Source organism: Mercenaria mercenaria, chromosome 3 (assembly GCF_021730395.1).
Source record: "Mercenaria mercenaria strain notata chromosome 3, MADL_Memer_1, whole genome shotgun sequence".
Lineage (NCBI taxonomy): Eukaryota > Metazoa > Mollusca > Bivalvia > Venerida > Veneridae > Mercenaria > Mercenaria mercenaria.
In genome coordinates this window covers 67,255,789-67,276,612 of record NC_069363.1, presented here as the reverse complement: position 1 = coordinate 67,276,612, position 20,824 = coordinate 67,255,789, and the positions used below count along the sequence as shown (strand labels likewise).

General features: G+C 37.3%; 1 protein-coding gene across 7 annotated transcripts in view; it reads right to left on the bottom strand.

Moving 5' to 3' along the window:
• LOC123524485 (phosphatase and actin regulator 3-like) overlaps positions 1–20,824 on the bottom strand; it is a 137,399-nt gene that overhangs the window by 58,294 nt on the left and 58,281 nt on the right. For all 7 annotated transcript variants that reach the window (XM_045302716.2, XM_045302715.2, XM_045302719.2 and 4 more), the window contains one exon: positions 4,282–4,428. In XM_045302716.2, the coding sequence (XP_045158651.1) occupies positions 4,282–4,428 (147 nt within the window). The remainder of the gene's footprint in view (positions 1–4,281; positions 4,429–20,824) is intronic.

Below are 20,824 nucleotides of genomic sequence, written 5' to 3'. Positions count from 1 at the left end.
CCTCTAGAGAGGTCACAAGGTTTATCTATTTTTATACCTACTGGCCTAGTTTTTAATCTCATGTGACCAAGTTTCGAAATTGACCTAGATATCATCAAGGTGAACATTCAGACCAATTTTAATGAAGATCCATTGAAAAATATGGCCTCTAGAAAGGTCAAAAGATTTTCTAATTTTAGACCTACTAACCTAGTTTTTGACTGCAGTTGACCCAGTTTCAAACTTGACCTAGATATCATCAAGATGAACATTCAGACCAACTTTCATACAGATCCCATGAAAAGTATGGCCTCTAGAGAGGTCACAAGGTTTTTTTTATTATTTGACCTACTGACCTAGTTTTTGAGAGCACGTGACCCAGTTTCAAATTTGGCCTAGATATCATCAAGGTGAACATTCTGACCAATTTTCATGAAGATCCATTCAAGGGTATGGCCTCTAGAGAGGTCACAAGGTTTTTTTATTTTAAGACCTACTGACCTAGTTTTTGATCGCAATTGACCCAGTTTCAAATTTGATCTAGATATCATCAAGATAAACATTCAGACCAACTTTCATACAGATCCCATGAAAAATATGGCCTCTAGAGAGGTCACAAGGTTTTTTCATTATTTGACCTACTGACCTAGTTTTTGAAGGCACGTGACCCACTTTCTAACTTGACCTAGATATCATCAAGATGGACATTCTGACCAATTTTTATGAAGATCCATTCATAAGTATGGCCTCTAGAGAGGTCACAAGGTTTTTCTATTTTTTGACCCAGTTTCGAACTTGACCTAGATATCATCAAGATGAACATTCAGACCAACTTTCATACAGATCCCATGAAAAATATGGCTTAGAGAGGTCACAAGGTTTTTCATTATTTGACCTACTGACCTAGTTTTTGAAGGCACGTGACCCACTTTTCGAACTTGACCTAGATATCATCAAGATGGACATTCTGACCAATTTTTATGAAGAATCCATTCATAAGTATGGCCTAGAGAGGCACAAGGTTCTTCCTATTATTTTGACCAGTTTCGAACTTGACCTAGATGTCATCAAGATGAATTCAGACCAACTTTCATACAGATTCCATGAAAATTTGGTCTTTAGAGAGGTCACAAGGTTTTTCTATTTTTAGACCTACTGACCTAGTTTTTGATGGCACGTGACCCATTTTCGAACTTGACCTAGATATCATTAAGATGAACATTCTGACCAATTTTCATAAAGACCCCTTGAAAAATGTGACCTCTAGAGTGGTCACAAGCAAAAGTTTACGCACGGACGGACGCACGCACGCACGGACGACGGACGCTGCGTGATCACAAAAGCTCACCTTGTCACTTTGTGACAGGTGAGCTAAAAATTGTTGAACCAGTCTGATTTTCAGAGGGACACAACTAGGGTACCAATACATCATTCTGACAAAGTTTGGTCAAAATCCCCCTGGTAGTTTCTGAGGAGATGCGATAACGAGAAATTGTTAACGGAAGGACGGATGAATGGAAGGACGGATGGACGGAAGGAGGACGGACCACAGACGCAGAGTGATTTGAATAGCCCACCATCTGATGATGGTGGGCTAAAAACAAAGACCTGAAGAGTTGCTCTATAGAAACAATATTGTTGGCAGTAGTAAAACACAGCCCTGAAGTATTGCTCTATAGAAGCGATATAGTTGGCAACAAGTAAAACACAGCCCTGAAGTATTGCTCTGTAGAAGCGATATAGTTGGCAACAAGTAAAATACAGACATTAAGTATTGCTCTGTAGTAGCGATTAGTTGGCAACAAATAAAACATAGACCTAAGTATTGCTCTGAAGAAGCGATATAGTTGGCAACAAGTAAACACAGACCTGCAGTATTGCTCTGTAGAAACGATATAGTTGGCAACAAGTAGACACAGACCTGCAGTATTGCTCTGTAGAAACGATATAGTTGGCAACAAGTAAAACACAGCCCTGAAGTATTGCTCTATAGAAGCAATATAGTTGGCAACAAGTAAAACACAGCCCTAAAGTATTGCTCTATAGAAATGATATAGTTGGCAACAAGTAAAACACAGCCTTGAAGTATTGCTCTATAGAAGCGATATAGTTGGCAACAAATAAAACACAGCCCTGAAGTATTGCTCTATAGAAGCGATATAGTTGGCAACAAGTAAGATACAGACCTGAAGTATTGCTCTATAGAAGCGATACAGTTGGCAACAAGTAAAACACAGACCTGCAGTATTGCTTTGTAGAGGTGGTATCTTGGCAATAATTGTAATGATTACTCAAAGGGGATATTTCTGCAACAAGTAAAGCACAAAAGGGGATATCTTTGCAAAAAATAAAGCACAGACCTGCAGTATTGCACTCCAAAGGGGATATCTCAGTAACAAGAGATCACAGAGTGATCTTGGCGCCCACCAATGTGCCATTTTTGAGTGTTCCAAATTTCAAGACTTATTGACTAGCTCAAGGTCAAATTTTCATTTCCGTACACAACACTGTGCATGTGGTCCAAATTCGAAAGTTGTAGCTTGAGAAATGTGAAAGTAGGTCACTAGATCAATTTCAGGGACAAAGTTCTTTGTACGCAAAACTATGCATGTGCATCAAGTTTGAAGGCTGTAGTTTGAGAAATCTGAAAGTAGGTCACTAGGTCAATCTTAAGGTCAAAGTTTATTTCAGTACACAAAACTATGCAAGTGGTCCAAATTTGAAGGCTGTAGCTTGAGAAATGTGAAAGTAGGTCACTAGGTCAAAATCAAGGTCAAATTTCACTTCAGAACACAAATCTATGCATGTGGTCCAAATTTGAAGCCTGTACCTTCAAAAATGTGAAAGTTGGTCACTAGGTCAATGTCAAAGTTTGTTGCGGTACACAATCCTATGCATGTGGTCTAAATTTGAAGCCTGTAGCTACAGAAATGTGAAAGTAGGTCACTAGGTCAATCTTAAGGTCAAAGTTCATTTTGGTACACAAAACTATGCAAGTGGTCCAAATTTGAAGGCTGTAGCTTGAGAAATGTGAAAGTAGGTCACTAGGTCAAAATCAAGGTCAAATTTTATTTCAGAACACATAACTATGCATGTGGTCCAAATTTGAAGCCTGTACCTTTAAAAATGTGAAAGTAGGTCACTAGGTCAATGTTAAGGTCAAAGTTTGTTTCGGTATACATTTTCACTAATGCATGTGGTCCAAATTCGAAGGCTGTAGCTTGAGAAATGTGACAGTAGGTCACTAGGTCAAAATCAAGGTGAAATTTCATTTCGGAACACGAAACTATGCATGTGGTCCAAATTTGAAGCCTGTACCTTCAAAAATGTGAAAGTAGGCCACTAGGTCAATGTCAAGGTCAAAGTTTTTTTCAGTGCACAAAACTATGCATGTGGTCCAAATCTGAAGGCTGTAGCTACAGAAATGTGAAAGTAGGTCACTAGGTCAAAATCAAGGTCAACTCATGTCAAGGTTCATCTTGCCACTCAAAAATATACATGCGGTCCAAATTTGAATGTTGTAGTTATTGACAAGAAGATTTTAAAAGCTTTTCCCTATATAAGTCTATATGAACCATGTGACCCCCGGGGCGGGGCCATATTTGACCCTAGGGGGATAATTTGAACAAACTTGGTAGAGAACCACTAGATGATGCTACATTACAAATATCAAAGCCCTAGGCTTTGTGGTTTGGACAAGAAGATTTTCAAAGTTTTTCCCTATATAAGTCTATGTAAACCATATGACCCACAGGGCGGGGCTATATTTGACCCTAGGGGGATAATTTGAACAATCTTAGTTGAAGACCACTAGATGATGTCACATACAAAATATCAAAGCCCTAGGCCCTGTGGTTTTGGACAAGAGGTTTTTCAAAGTTTTTCACTATATAAGTCTTTATAAACCATGTGACCCCCGGGGCGGGGCCATATCAGACCCCAGGGAAATAATTTGAATCATCTTGGTAGAGGACCACTAGATGATGCTTCATACCAAATATCAAAGCCCTAGGCCCTGTGGTTTTGAACAAGAAGATTTTCAAAGTTTTTCCCTATATAAATCTATGTAAATTATAGAAATAAACAAAGGGCCATAACTCACTCATAAATTGTTGAACCAGTCTGATTTTCAGGGAGACACAACTAGGGTACCAATACATCATTCTGACAAAGTTTGGTCAAAATCCCCCCCAGCAGTTTCGTAGGAGATGCGATAACGAGAAATTGTTAACGGACGGACGGCCGGACCATGGACGCAGAGTGATCTGAATAGCCCACCATCTGAACAACTAAAACACAGACCTGCAGTATTGCTCTGTAGAGGTGAAATCTCGGCAGTAGTTGTAATGATATTGGAAGCATCGTTCTCTTGCTCGACAGTTCTCACAGTTCCATTTTCTGTTAAATTTTTCCCATCACTGGAATCCTCAGTTACTTTTGACACCGACTCTGAAAATAAATACAGAGTTTTTAGCAGAAGTGCATTATATGCATTGTGGAAAGGTCCAATCTGTGTATTTTCATATATATCATTATCAGAGAAATCCATTAAACTATTGAAGTGACTGTTTCGGAATACTTATTCCAGACAACATCCCTCAAAATATATTTGAGCAAGCACCAGAAAGAGACCAAAAAGTGTCATAAAATCACACATCAGTCTCACCAAGAACACCTAGAACTATGAGAGCTAAAATGTATTTAGACCCTTTCAATGAAACTCCAGTAAAACAGTCTGAGACAAATTTTACACCATTAAGACAATAAATTCTAATACAAAATTAATTATATGAGAAGCAGAGGACATTAACCAAGGACCAGTATCTCTATGCAGAACTGTAAAACAATCTTTGTAGTTATTAACAGCTTCTGTGGGCAGAAAATCTATTATTTTGTGTGGGCGAGCTCCAGTTTTAAATCTCAATATCTGCTGGTATCATGAGGAAAATAATCCTAGCTACAGCAGAGTATCACTCGAATATAACAAGAGGACCATGATGGTCCTGAATCGCTCACCTCTTCCCACATGACCCAGTTTTGAGTATGACATCGTTTTTTCTATTATTTGACACAGTGACCTAGTTTTGAACTTGACCTAGGTATTATCAAGATAAAAATTCTGACCAATTTTCATGAAGATCCATTGAAAAATATGGTCTCTAGACAGGTAACAAGGTTTTTCTATCATTTGACCTATTGACCTAGTTTTCGAAGGTACGTGACCCTGTTTTGAATTTTATCTAGATATCATCAAGGTGAACATTTTCATGAAGATCCATTGAAAAATATGGCCTCTAGTGAGGTCAAAAGATTTTAACAATTTTAGACCTACTGACCTAGTTTTTTAACGCAGTTGTCCCAGTTTCAAACTTGACCTAGATATCATCAAGATGAACATTCAGACCAACTTTCATACAGATCCCATGATAAGTATGGCCTCTAGAGAGGTCACAAGTTTTTTTTTATTATTTGACCTACTGACCTAGTTTTTTAAGGCACGTGACCCAGTTTCAAACTTGACCTAGATATCATCAAGGTGAACATTCTGACCAATTTTCATGAAGATCCATTCACAAGTATGGCCTCTAGAGAGGTCACAAGGTTTTTCTATTTTTAGACCTACTGACCTAGTTTTTGACCGCAGTTGACCCAGTTTCGAAAGTGACCTAGATATCATCAAGATGAACATTCAGACCAATTTTCATACAGATCCCATGAAAAATATGGCCTTTAGAGAGGTCACAAGGTTTTTCTATTATTTGACCTACTGACCTAGTTTTTGAAGGCACATGACCCACTTACGTATTAGACCTAGATATCATCAAGATGAACATTCAGACCAACTTTCATACAGATCCCATGAAAAATATGGCCTCTAGAGAGGTCACAAGGTTTTTCTATTATTTGACCTACTGACCTAGTTTTTGAGGGCACATGACCCACTTTTGAACTTGACCTAGATATCATCAAGATGAACACTCTGACCAATTTTCATGAAGGTCTCATGAAATATATGGCCTCTAGAGAGGTCACAAGGTTTTTCTATTTTTAGACCTACTGACCTAGTTTTTGACCGCACGTGACCCAGTTTCGAACTTGACCTAGATATCATCAAGATAAACATTCAGACCAATTTTCATACAGATCCCATGAAAAATATGGCCTTTAGAGAGGTCACAAGGTTTTTCTATTATTTGACCTACTGACCTAGTTTTTGAAGGCACGTGACCCAGTTTCAAACTTGACTTAGATATCATCAAGGTGAACGTTCTGACCAATTTTCATGAAGATCTTGTGAAATATATGGCCTCTAGAGAGGTCACAAGGTTTTTCTATTTTTAGACCTACTGACCTAGTTTTTGAAGGCACGTGACCCAGTTTCGAACTTGACCTAGATATCATCAAGGTGAACATTCTGACCAATTTTCATGAAGATCTTGTGAAATATATGGCCTCTAGAGAGGTCACAAGGTTTTTCTATTTTTAGACCTACTGACCTAGTTTTTGATGGCACGTGACCCAGTTTCGAACTTGACCTAGATATCATCAACATGAACATTCTGACCAGCTTTCATAAAGATCCCATGAAAAATGTGACCTCTAGAGTGGTCACAAGCAAAAGTTTACGGACGGACGGACGGACGGACGCACTGACGGACGGACGACTGACGACGGACACCGCGCGATCACAAAAGCTCACCTTGTCACTTTGTGACAGGTGAGCTAAAAATGGTGTAACTTATTTCATTAATTATTCTTGATTATTATCATTTCTACCAATGTGCAGGCTTTTGTTGCAACACAGAATTATTTAAAGAGGAATATGCAACATTAGGCAACATTTCTTATTGGGAAGAACTAGGTGAAACATTAACATTAACGAAAAAAGTATCAAAATTGGACTACAAACACAAAAGATATAGCCATTTGAATACCATCTATGTACTCAAATGGCAGCCATTTTGGGCACAGTGACATCATCATTCTTTCCTTATATGGGCATTACCATATATGGAAAATCAGTGAATAACAACTAAGAGAAACATATTTTGTGGGCCATAATATAGTATGAACCTTAGTATGTGTGTAAAAGTGTATATCTTAAATTTAAGCTCCATGTTTAATTGTATTTAACATAATTTTGCCATAAATACAATATTTGGTAATGCCCATGTAAGGAAAGGACGATGAGGTCACTGTGCCCAAAATGCCTGCCGTTCAATTAACTGATACTATTTAAATTGCCATAGCTTCTTTATCTGTGGTCTGATTTTGATAATATAGTACTTATTGAATTCTTTCTAAATATACACATTGTCAAATGTTGAATATTCCCCTTTAAAGTAAAACAAAAACATATTTGTTTTGCGTTGTTTACTTTTTTCAACAGTATTTTAGTTTTGAAAGCGTGGGCAGTTAACCTAATGACTATTCCTAGGTTTTGTACCACTACTAACAGAGGTGTAACAGCCAACTTATCCACATGAATCAGAGGTGGAGGACAAAAAATTTCAGAATAAACATTATGCCACATCTGGAATTGGAAGTAATGACCCCATCAATCCAGAGATCTACACTCTACCTACTGAGTTAAGCATGTCATATAAGAGATAGAATAACTTTTCTTAAAGGCACTGGCCTCCAGATCGTAGGACAACAAAAAAGGTGAACATTTTTGATATCAGAAAACTATTGCTTAATTTCTTAAGAAGGCTTTATAACTTAGTTACTGACAGATTATATGTTATGGAAACACATAAGAATAAGTTGTTTTTACTAATATTTCCATTATAAATTGAAAAGCATATATAATGGGGTACCGGATGTAAACTGCTTTAATTACAAAGCTTTCTAGTTAAGTACGTGTTCCTCCGTGGTGTACTGGTCAAGAATGCAGGAAATATTTATTGCTGAGGCAGCCAGGGTTCGATTCCTAACTCGGGAATATTTTTTCCTTCTTGATTTGGCATTTTTAAGACAGTTTAGAAACAAGACCTCGTGTTTTTATCTTCACAAAATGACCAAACTTCAGTTTTAAAGAAAGATCATTTTTAGCCAAAATCTAGAGGTCAGTGCCTTTAAGGGCTGTTTTTCTGTTGTATGTTCGGGGTTGGATTTTCACTCCAGGGCTTATTTTACAAGGGTAATAATTTTTATTGTACTCATGCAGCACCAAGATATTATCTTTAAATCCCAAGTCCGTGCAACCTTTAATACTACACCACAGAAGTTGAAAAAACAATTTTGAAAATCTCAGCTGATGTTGCAAGGAAGATATTTACATAACTGGATTTCTGTTTAATCTTAAAGTATAACATCCATATGACACCACTAATCAAGTTTGATTTTTGTATCATCATGCACAGAAACCTCCAAGTGTTTAGCCAATTTATAACTTTAGACAAGAAACAGAGGCTTCTATCCTACAAAATGTATTTACATTGGAAACCTCATTTCTATGGTAACTTACCTGATAGCAGGATTATTACCTGCAAGTCCAGTATAAAAATCAATAGATAAAAACAATATTTCTGAGAATTCTCTATTTCCTAAAACACTTTAATACATTTAATTTTGATTCTTTTTCCCCTTTTCCTAAAATTCTGCACTTTGCATGGTCAAGATGATTGTAATATACTACTTTTCTGTAGCTCTGGTGGACATTTTGTGCACAACAGTGATGTCCCCCATAAAAGATATGTGCTAAAAATACCATGAGGAAATTATACACACTATTGATTGTGCTGAGACATTAAGCCACTGATGTCTTTGCTTGCAGCCATTGCAGAAAATCAGGGTAAGAGAATTAGGTAATAATACAATCAGAGTTCCTGCCAATTACTACACCATCTACTGTAGCTGTGAATCTACAAATTACAGAGCTGTAACTGATTCTTTTCAGCCTAATATAAGCCTGTACACAGATCTACCTGTCAATTAATTTTAACAAGTTCTTAATAGAAAATATTTCTCCACATACAACTAAAATATGCTACAAAGAGGACAAATGACTCATCAAAGCAGCACAGACTAAATGAAATATTCATACATCTTGTATATCCCTAATAAAGAACTGCAGGGGCAGTAACTCTTTAAAGAATGACTGTAATGAGGAATATCTTTATAGATACTATGGTGGCATATTTCTGCTGTATGTTAACCTGTTAAGTTTTACAAATAGATTAACCTTAGTTTAAAATAACTATCAAGAAAATTTCCTCCCTATCCAGGTAATGTATGCAATTTTTTTCCAGTAAGATAAATATCTTAACAAAAAAAATCAATGACAAGGGTTTTATTAATTATTGAAGTTGCAAAGCAGAGGGAGGTCTGAGAGTTGTCCCAGTTAGAACTTATAGAGAAAGTCGCTAGGGCTTCAGAATATCATAGCAGGTTAAATCTCTAGGCCCTCAATGAAACATCTAAATAACAGCCCCAGAGTGTCCACAACTGCCACCAGTTACCTTATTTTCTCCTTCAAACAGTAACTAGATAATAATATCTAGTTTCACATTTTTGCGTAACTAAGTGGTTAACATGAGAAGATTTCTTTCATTCATTCACTAACTGGACAATCAGAATACTCCAAGACATATTTGTTTTTTTTTTATACAAGATATGTAAAACATATGCAAGTATAAAAGGGGCATAATTCAATAATACTTCTTTCGGACAAATGGACAAGCACAAATCTAAATGCCACTCCCATCTCTTAAATTTTCAGGTGCAAAAAACACCACTCAACTGTTGGCACTTCTGGACACACTAAGATATTTATCTTAGGGAGAAAAAGCATTAACTGGATAACCAGATAATTTTCTGAATATTTATCTAGCTATCGTGAATCTGTTTTCAAATCTAATAGCAGAAATACGCCACCTTAAGTTGCTCCTTATTTTACAACATACCTCAAAATTTACAGTTTGTTGCATAACAATCAATCCAAGAATTTACACGTTCTATGCAAATCATTAACAACCAACAATATATATACATATACAACAAGGTAAATGTGCTTGAAAACATATTACCTGACTAACCTACACGTGATTTCTCATACATGAGGCTGCAATCATCCAAATATTCAAGGTACTACATATGTGTACCACTTATTACATTCACATAAAAACAAGATAAATACTCTAGCATTACATCCTTGTAAAACATAACAAAATATAAAATGACTTGTAAGTTTTAGTTCATTACTCAGATAACTGAATTTTGACATTAATTCTAAACAACACGGAAATAGTTCATGATCAAGAAGTTTTGCGTAAAGAATAATCTGGAAAATTCTTCATAAATATTAATGTATTATCAAAATATAAAAGATCATTTTTTGTACTAACAGAAGATATTTAAGTTTGTATAAGAAATACGATAGAACACATAACATACCTACGTTATATAAAAACACACCAAAAACAAATCCAAACTAAATGCTAAGTCTGTATATTAAATATTGTAAAATGTAAACATCACTCTGATATCAGGTAAGAAGAACTGACAACAATTTGCACAACCTGCTGTGAATCAGAATATTAGAGAGAACTGAATAATGTTGCTTGATTCCTCCTTAAATAGCAGAGTGTTGCAGTGACTGTGGATGCTCGAGATTCTGCTACATACATTTACTATCATTAGCAAATATAATATTGATTATTCCTCTCATAGAAGAGTATGCATTAGCAGAATGAAATTATTCTGAATAATTCCAAAATCCAGTTACCTAAAAAGGCCTGCAGGTGGATGTCTGTGAAACAAGGTCTGTCATCTGAAGAGGTCTGCCAGAAAATTAAAGATTCAAGTCTAATCAATAGCGTCTCAGACTAAAGTAAGATACACCCAGCCATACTTTATTCTAAATCCAGTATTCAAGACAAAAAGACAAATAAACAAGAGCTATTTGTACAATACATAACAATTATGGCCCAAGCCTTCAGAGGTAACAGGTACAAAATGTTCAGTCACAATAATCTTTCATACACTGTGAGCCCAAGCATTCTCCAGTCATATAGAGAAAACCATTTTCAGCCTTAAGGTTGACCTATTGACCCCAAAACAATTAAAGGTCTCATCTACAAACAAATTTTAAAATCATCCTATGAAATTTTACTGTTATATGTTGAAGGTTTCCCAGTTACTGGTAAGAAAGTTTTTTTTTGTGGTCCTCAGGTCGCAATAATATTGATATTGTCTTTATCTCAAAAGCTTTAGGGATCATTTGCTGACCATAGGCGCTCATCCTTTGAGTTTGCTACCACTATCCAAGTGGTTTGGAACTAAGGTCACTGTGACACCTATCCTATGAAGACTGACTATGCATTCTTTTAATATGAGCACATGTTTTCAGTCTAGGTCAGTGTGACCTTGATCTTTGACCTACTGACACCCCTAAAATTAGGGTCATCTACTGACCACAGGCAATCATGCTGTAAGTTTTACAATTGTAGACTAAAGAGTTCTTTAGTTATTGAACAGAAACCATTTTCAGGCCAAGGTCAAAGTAACCTTGAACTTTGATCAACTGACCCTAAAAACATTAGGGGTCACCTTCTGACCACAGACAATCATCCTATGAATTATAACTATTGTGACACCCAACATTCTCTACTTACTGATTAGAAACTAAATGGTTTTACAAGCAGACTTAGTAAATGCTGGAACAATGACCAAAACATTATAACCCCTTACTTCAAAGGGGGGTACAAAAATGCAAAGTTATGGAACCTGCACAATGGATACCAGATCATCACAGTGATCAAGACTTAGTGAAGTTTTACTGGTTGTTACTGAGAGACTACCTTAATTACAAAAACTTAATCTGATGCTGACATGGATGCAGATGCTGGCACTGGCGAACAGGTGAGTGCAATACCTCTATTTAGTTGTCAAATAGATGACCTTAAGACTCAATGACATCTTTACTTATTATGACAAATCCTAGTGTTTGAAACAAGTAGACATTATCAAGGGCTGACAATTTTATCCCATTAAAAGTTCTTTGTCAGACACAAGCCATTTAACAATTTTTGCTTTACTGCAAGTTTCTGCAGCACATACCATGACAAATGTATTGATAGAATGACTCAATTCTTTTTAACAGCAAGGCTCAGAGAAATCATACTTGTATAATTATGTATTTTCTCAATTTCAAAAGTGATCTGAAACAGGCAATTTTTATGAGGATAAGCCAATTATTTCTTTAAATGACTTATGTCTTGACAGAAAATTACTGTATAACTGAACACAATAATAAGCTAAAAACAGGAGTGCCAGATTGTCACAAAATACGCCCGTCATCGAATTTGGCCTAATTCAAGGGGCATAATCCAAGAGTGCCTGGGGCGATTTGGCTGGTTATCGAACTTGGCCGAGATATTATGCCCACAAACATTGTCAGCAAGTTTGGTGAAGATCCGATGAAAACTGTTAGACTTGAGAGAGCAGACAAGGCTAAATTTGCAGTTTTTCGAGTAATTCAAGGGCCATAATCCAAGAATGCCTGGGGCGATTTGGCTGGTTATTGAACTTGGCTGAGATATTATGCCCACAAACATCATCAGCAAGTTTGGTGAAGATAGGATGAAAACTGTTGGACTTAGAGAGCGGACATGCTTTGGATGCCGACTGCCCACCGCCACCGCCACAGGAGTTTACATAATATGCCCTGCTCTTTCAGAGATTGGCGTATAACAAGACCACTGGCCAGCTAAGTAGGTAGATCAACCCCCAGAGTGACAGAAAGTAATCTTTCACCTCTATATTTGGCAAAGCTGTCCATTTTTTGCAGAGAACAAGACCACCAAGAATCTAAGAAAACTGGTTTGTGAGAAACAGCCACCTGGCCAGCACAATACTGTGAATAGAAAAGTTGGATATTTGATCCCCTGGCCAGACAAAATTGTTGTCCCTGACAATAAGTAAGGAAGTCAATCCTCCTCCTCCTCTGACATATATGGAGAAACTTTTGGTTACTCCACTGGCACATGCCTGCTGTATACTGGTACAGAATCTGGGAACATTGGTACATGTCTGCTGTGTACTGGTACAGAATCTGGAAACACTGGCCCATGTCTGCTGTATTCTGGTACAGAATCTGGGAACACTGGTACATGTCTACTGTATACTGGTAAAGAATCAGGGAACACTGACCCATGTCTGTTGTATACTGGTAAAGAATCTGGGAACACCGACCCATATCTGCTGTATACTGGTAAAGAATCTGGGAACACCGACACATGTCTGCTGTATACTGGTACAGAATCTGGGAACACCAGCACATGTCTGTTGTATACTGGTGTATACTGGTACAGTATCTGGGAACACTGGCACATGTCTGCTGTATACTGGTACAGAATCTTGGAATACTGGCACATGTCTGCTGTATACTGGTAAAGAATCTGGGAACACCGGCACATGTCTGCTGTATACTGGTACAGAATCTGGGAACACTGGCACATGTCTGCTGTGTACTGGTACAGAATCTGGGAACGCCGGCACATGTCTGCTGTATACTGGTAAAGAATCTGGGAACAGTGGTACATGTCTGCTGCATACCAGTACAAAATCTGGGAACACTGGCACATGTCTGCTGTATACTGGTACAAAATCTGGGAACACTGGCACATGTCTGCTGTATACTGGTACAGAATCTGGGAACACTGGTACATGTCTGCTGCATACCGGTACAAAATCTGGGAACACTGGCACATGTCTGCTGTATACTGGTACAAAATCTGGGAACACTGGCACATGTCTGCTGTATACTGGTACAGAATCTGGGAACACTGGCACATGTCTGCTGTATACTGGTACAAAATCTGGGAACACTGGCACATGTCTGCTGTATACTGGTACAGAATCTGGGAACACTGGCACATGTCTGCTGCATACCAGTACAGAATCTGGGAACACTGGCACATGTCTGCTATATACTGGTACAAAATCTGGGAACACCGGCAAAAGTCTGCTATATACCGGGACAGAATCTGGGACCACTTGCACATGTCTGCTATATACCGGTACAGAATCTGGGAACACCGGCACATGTCTGCTGTATACTGGTACGGCACATGTCTGATGTATACTGGTACAGAATCTGGGAACACCGACCCATATCTGCTGTATACTGGTAAAGAATCTGGGAACACCGGCACATGTCTGCTGTATACTGGTAAAGAATCTGGGAACACCGGCCCATGTCTGCTGTATACTGGTACAGAATCTGGGAACACCGGCACATGTCTGCTGTATACTGGTACAGAATCTGGGAACACCGGCACATGTCTGCTGTATACTGGTACAAAATCTGGGAACACTGGCACGTGTCTGCTATATACTGGTACAGAATCTGGGAACACCGGCACATGTCTGCTATATACCGGTACAAAATCTGGGAACACCGGCACATGTCTGCTGTAAACTGGTACAGAATCTGAGAACACTGGTACATGTCTGCTGTATACTGGTACAGAATCTGGGAACACTGGCACAATCATGTCTGCTGTATACTGGTACAGAATCTGAGAACACTGGTACATGTCTGCTGTATACTGGTACAGAATCTGGGAACACTGGCACAATCATGTCTGCTGTATACTGGTCAGAGTAACTAGCCAATCAGAATAACTGACAGATATCTGTTTAGTGCTATATACCAGTTCAAAATCTAGGAACACTAGAGATAATCACTGACAGATGAAATGAAGTATTCAAAAACAGTATTAAATAATATCAAACGCTGGGACAAAGTATATAGTCTGCAATAAATACAGAAACAGACTTTAATGTCCATTTTTATGAAATGTATACATTAGTTCTTTTTACAGCAAGTTGTCATTACTGACATCAGTAGATGATATTTAATGACACTTGGAAAATATAGCTGACAAGAACAAGACAGTGTGCTTGACTTTTCTCAGTGCTTGACTCTGAATTAGAGCTTTGCCAGTAAAAAACTTTAACCAAAAATTCTAAGTTAAAAAGGGGCACAACTCTGTCAAAATTCAAACCAGAGTTATGGGGAAAGTTTCTCCTGGTGTAGACTTTGATAGTAAATAATTATTTTAAGTTTCAAGTCAACAACTTTGATAGTAACAAAGATATCTGACTTTATCAAAAACTTTAACCAACAGCGACAGTGACGCCGGGGCGAGTGCAATAGCTCTACTTTTTCTTCGGAAGTCGAGCTAAAAATGACTTTTGACATGTCTGAGATGTGAAATTTGGAGAAATAGTGATGAATTACATTATACTTTGAAGTAAAGTGGAGCAACAAAACATAAATATCAACTCCCACACACTGGTTCACAGTCATAAGAAAGTTATCTCCCTTAAATCATTATGATGTTAATGTTTTTTTCTGAACCACTGAAATCTAATTATTCTAGAAAAATATTGTTTGCTGGAGGAAATAGGGTAACACATATCTTACCAACCTACAGAACAGAGAACAGTATATACTGCTAACAAATGCCAGATCATGTAAAAATCTCAGAATTTTTCCAGCTAATATTCTCCTAATGATAACCTGAATGAAAGATGTAAGTTTGTTTATGATTATGAAAAATCATAACATAATGTCTTTTCTCAATAAAAACAACTGACAAAGCCATACTGAAATTAACCTTTAAACAAGGGCACCGCCTGTGGGTATATATTGTTATTGTTCTTGGCCTTCTTACTCATCTAAATTTATGACCAAAAAAAAATGTATGAAGTTTCAAAGCTATATAGTAAGTATTCAAGGTAAGTTAACTTAAACAAAAAACAAGAGCTGTCTCCGTAGGATGACACATGCCCCCGATGGCACTTTAAATGAATAGTTATGGCCGATGTTAGAGTTTGGGACCTTTGACCTACGGACCTGGGTCTTGCGCGCGACACATCGTCTTACTGTGTCACACATTCATGCATAGTTATTTTAAAATCCATGCATGAATGACAAAGATATAGACCGGACATGCCCATCAATGCACTATCATGAAAAATGATCTTTAACGTCTAAGTGTGACCTTGACCTTTGAGCTACGGACCTGGGTCTTGCATGTGACACGTCGTCTTATTGTGGTACACATTCATGCATAGTTATTTGAAAATCCATCCATCGATGACAAAGATATGGACCGGACACGCCCATCAATGCACTATCCTTTAACGTCTAAGTGTGACCTTGACCTTTGAGCTACGGACCTGGGTCTTGCGCATGACACGTCATCTTACTGTGGTACACATTCATGCCAAGTTATTTGAAAATCCATCCATCGATGACAAAGATATGGACCGGACACGCCCATCAATGCACTATCCTTTAATGTCTAAGTGTGACCTTGACCTTTGAGCTACGGACCTGGGTCTTGCGCACTGCACGTCGTCTTACTGTGGTACACATTCATGCCAAGTTATTTGAAAATCCATCCATCGATGACAAAGATATGGACCGGACACGCCCATCAACGCACTATCCTTTAACGTCTAAGTGTGACCTTGACCTTTGAGCTACGGACCTGGGTCTTGCGCACTGCACGTCGTCTTACTGTGGTACACATTCATGCCAAGTTATTTGAAAATTCATCCATCGATGACAAAGATATGGACCGGACACGAAAATTGCGGACAGACCGACAGACCGACAGACGGTTCAAAAACTATATGCCTCCCTTCGGGGGCATAAAAAACCCCAAGAAATACTGATTTTCTAAGTTAAAAAGGCCCATAATTCTAACAAAATGCAAGAGTTATGGTTTGTGGCCTACTTACTAATGTAATGACAATAAACAAGTGTATAGTTTCAAAGCTATAGCTAAAAGAATTCTAGAAAAGTGAATCTAAATAAAAAGAAATTCATAAAGGGCCATAATTCAGACAAAATGCATATCAGACTTATGGCTCTTTGCCTACATACATCTAATGATGATAAACAAGTCTGCAAAGTTTCAAAGCTAGTGTTCTTATAGTATTCAAGTAAAGCGGACCTCAACAAAATTTTTAATCAAGAAATTCCAATTTTCTAAGCACAAAAAGGGCCATAATTCTAAGAACATGTTAGAGTTATGCTACTTACTCACCTAATGATGATAAACAAGTCTGCAAAGTTTCAAAACTGTAGCTCTAACAGCTTTTGGGAAAAAAGGACCTAAACAAAAATTTTAACCAAGAAAATCAAAATTTTCTAAGTACAAACAGGACCATAATTCTGACAAAATGTTTATCAGACTTATGGTTCTTGGCATACATAGTCATCTAATGATGATAAACAAGTCTGCAAAGTTTCAAAGCTAGTGTTCTTATAGTATTCAAGTAAAGCGGACCTCAACAAATTTTTAACCAATAAATTCCAATTTTCTAAGCACAAAAAGGGCCATAATTCTAAGAACATGTTAGAGTTATGCTACTTACTCATCTAATGATGATAAACAAGTCTGCAAAGTTTCAAAACTGTAGCTCTAACAGCTTTTGAGAAAAGGTGGACCTAAACAATAATTTTAACCAACAACGACGCCAATGGTCAAGTGACGACTATACCTTGTAGATTTTTCAAAAATCAGACAAGCTAAAAATTAGGCCTCTTCTATACAGCAGAAGTAGGAGTCCAGATGTTGCAAGTTATATCTCAAGGTGAGGTGTATGTTTTCCAGGACAATTTCACAGAGGGCTGTGTGTCTGTCATTCATCCACTTCTGTCATATGGGGTGAGGGGCTGTCTAAAGTTAGTACTAGTTCAGAATCCAGGAAGATTAAATGAGGATACAGAAATGAAATTCTGTTAAGATACGGCATATTGTTGAATCCCATCAAACAGTCAGGGTTTTACTATTTGGCACTATGTCATCAAAGTTTGGCTGACACAACCTCATTTTCACTGCTAAGACACCAAATCTTCAAAGAGAAACTACATACAAAGAAAAACTCCGATGAGACAAAAAGGATCTGACTACATAAAAAGAACTCCTCTCCAGAGACAATAAGGATAAGACTACATACAAAGAACACTTCCATGGAGAAAACAAGGATCTGACTACATACAAAGAACACCTTCCAGTGATTAAGAAGGATCTTTCTACATACAAAGAACACCTTCCAGGAGTCAAGAAGGATCTGACTACATACAAATAACACCTTCAGGCAGACAAGAAGGATAAGACTATATACAAAGGACATCTTCAAGAGGACAAGAAGGATTTGACCACATACAAAGAACACCTTCAAGATGACAAGAAGGATAAGATTACATACAAAGAACACCTCCATGCAGACAAGAAGGATCTGACCACATACAAAGAACATCTTCCAGGAGACAAGAATGATCTCAACTACATACAAAGAACACCTCCAATGATCTCAACTACATACAAAGAACACTTACATGCAGACAAGAAGGATCTGACCACATACAAAGAACATCTTCCAGGAGTCAAGAATGATCTCAACTACATACAAAGAACACCTATATGCAGACAAGAAGGATCCGACTACCTACAAAGAGCATCTCCATGTTATAGATAGAGTTTATGAAGTGAATTCTTTGTTATAGATAGAGTTTATGAAGTGAATTCTTTGTGAAAAAGAAACCAATAGGGAGTGACCGATCGAGGTTTCTTTTTTCTGGAAGAATTCTCTTCATGGACTCTATCTGACAAAGTGTGAAATCTACGTTTGACCAATCAGAATTGCAGTCAGTCGTATTCATTTAACTGAAGTTTACAAATCGTATCGGATTCTCTGCCTACCTGCTCTTCAGTGTGCAGAGCTGATCTTCGAAAATTATTGATTCGGTCACTTTGGTCTTCAGGAATAAGAAGCCAACTTTTTTTTAAAAAATAACTCGCTTTGATTGGTCAAAAAAGTAGGTTGCACACTTCGGCAGCAAGAAGGATCTGACTACATACAAAGAACACCTATTTGCAGACAAGCAGGATCTTTTTTAGAAGAAGATTTTTTAAGTTTTTCCTTTAGGTTGCCATGGCAACCAGAGTTCTGCATGGAATTCAATTCTTTGAACAATTTTGAAAGGGAGCCACCCAAGGATCATTCCTGTGAAGTTTGGTGTAATTCTGCCTAGTGGTTTTCAAGAAGATTTTTTTAGAAAATGTTGACGGACGGATGATGCACGACAGACGACGGACGACTGATGACAGACGATGGACATTGAGCGGTCACAAAAGCTCACCATGAGCCTTTGGCTCAGGTGAGCTAAAAATAACTCACTTTGATTGGTCAAAAAAGTAGGTTGCACACTATGGCAGCAAGAAGGATCTGACTGCATACAAAAAACACCTATATCGTGGGCTGAGCGCGAAACTATTGTAACTGTATATGAATAAAGAACAAGATACAATAGTTTCGCGCTCAGCCGTCGATATGCAGACAAGAAGGATCAGACTATATACAAAGAACACCTATTTGCAGACAAGCAGGATCTGACTACATACAAAGAACACCTATTTGCAGACAAGCAGGATCTGACTACATACAGAGAACACCTATTTGCAGACAAGAAGGATCTGACTACATACAAAGAACACCTTTATGATAACAAGAATCTGACTTCACAAAAAGAATATTTAAAGAACTATAATGCACAGCTTCAATAATGTGTGATGCGAAGGACTGAAATTAAATAGCAAAACCTGCAAGTCTCAACTCTTATTCAAATTTCAATGATTAAATCAATTTATATCTGAAAGGACATTTAAACAAACAAGGATCTATTCAATTACACAATGACCAACATTCATACCAGAAATGAAGTTTTGCAAGCCAAATATTCAATTCAATACAGTTCATTATACTTGCGGTCATGAAACTTGAGAACAAGGGGAAGATCCATTTTAACATCCCCTTTCGAAGTGAGCAACAAACCATAAAATAAAATTTCCCCTCAGAGAAAATTCATGTATATATTCATTCTGTTTTTCTGTAAAGTAAATTCTTAAAAAAAAAAAATGTATTTCAACATTTAGTATCCCCTCACCTTTCCTGCAGCACAAACATCGCAATCTAAAGCCAGCACCTCTTTTCTTGTTTTTACTCCACATTGTTCACAATAATCCATCTATTCTACTTCCTTAACAAACATATTCCTCCTTTATATCAATTATTAAACATCAAGAACTGAATAAATCCACAAATATACATGTGAACATGTTTTGTAGGGTTTAAAGAAGTTCAATGAGGCACAGACACCTGTAGGCTTATTCCAGCAATTAAGGCAGTTCAGTGATTTCATTCATTCCTCATCTACTGTATCATAAAAAACAACAGAAGGAAAGATAAATTGGTGCAATCCCACAGGTAAAACCTGGTGTTTAGAGGCACACCTAGACACAATTTAATACAATGTAATATTTACATCTAGAGAGGTAAAAATTGCTGGTTCCAGGTCAATGACAATAATGATAATAAAACAAGGAAATTTTATTTTTCTGGTTTTGAATGGTTTGGCGATGTTGGGTTATGAATCACATTACAAAATTTCATTAATTCAGTTCATAAAACAGATTTAAAGAGTATTTTGATATCTATAAAAATCCGCAATTATGTAGCCCTGATATGCATTTTACAAGTCCCCACAATTCATCCCATTTAATCAGGGTTAGCCTGGCCCCCTGGCTACATGGTCATTTTTTTAAAGCTTAAACCTATGTTTGGAGTCAGAGGCAACAAAATGTCAATACAGAAAGAACCTGCTAAAGTTACTTGCAAAATTTACATGTGAGAAATATGACAGAACAAACAAAGGGACGAGAGCCAGTCTAGATCAGGGATTGCAGTTTCATCCATTTTTTATACAAAATTTAATGTCTAATTTCTAGTTTATCACTGTTAAATGAAATCTCCTCTA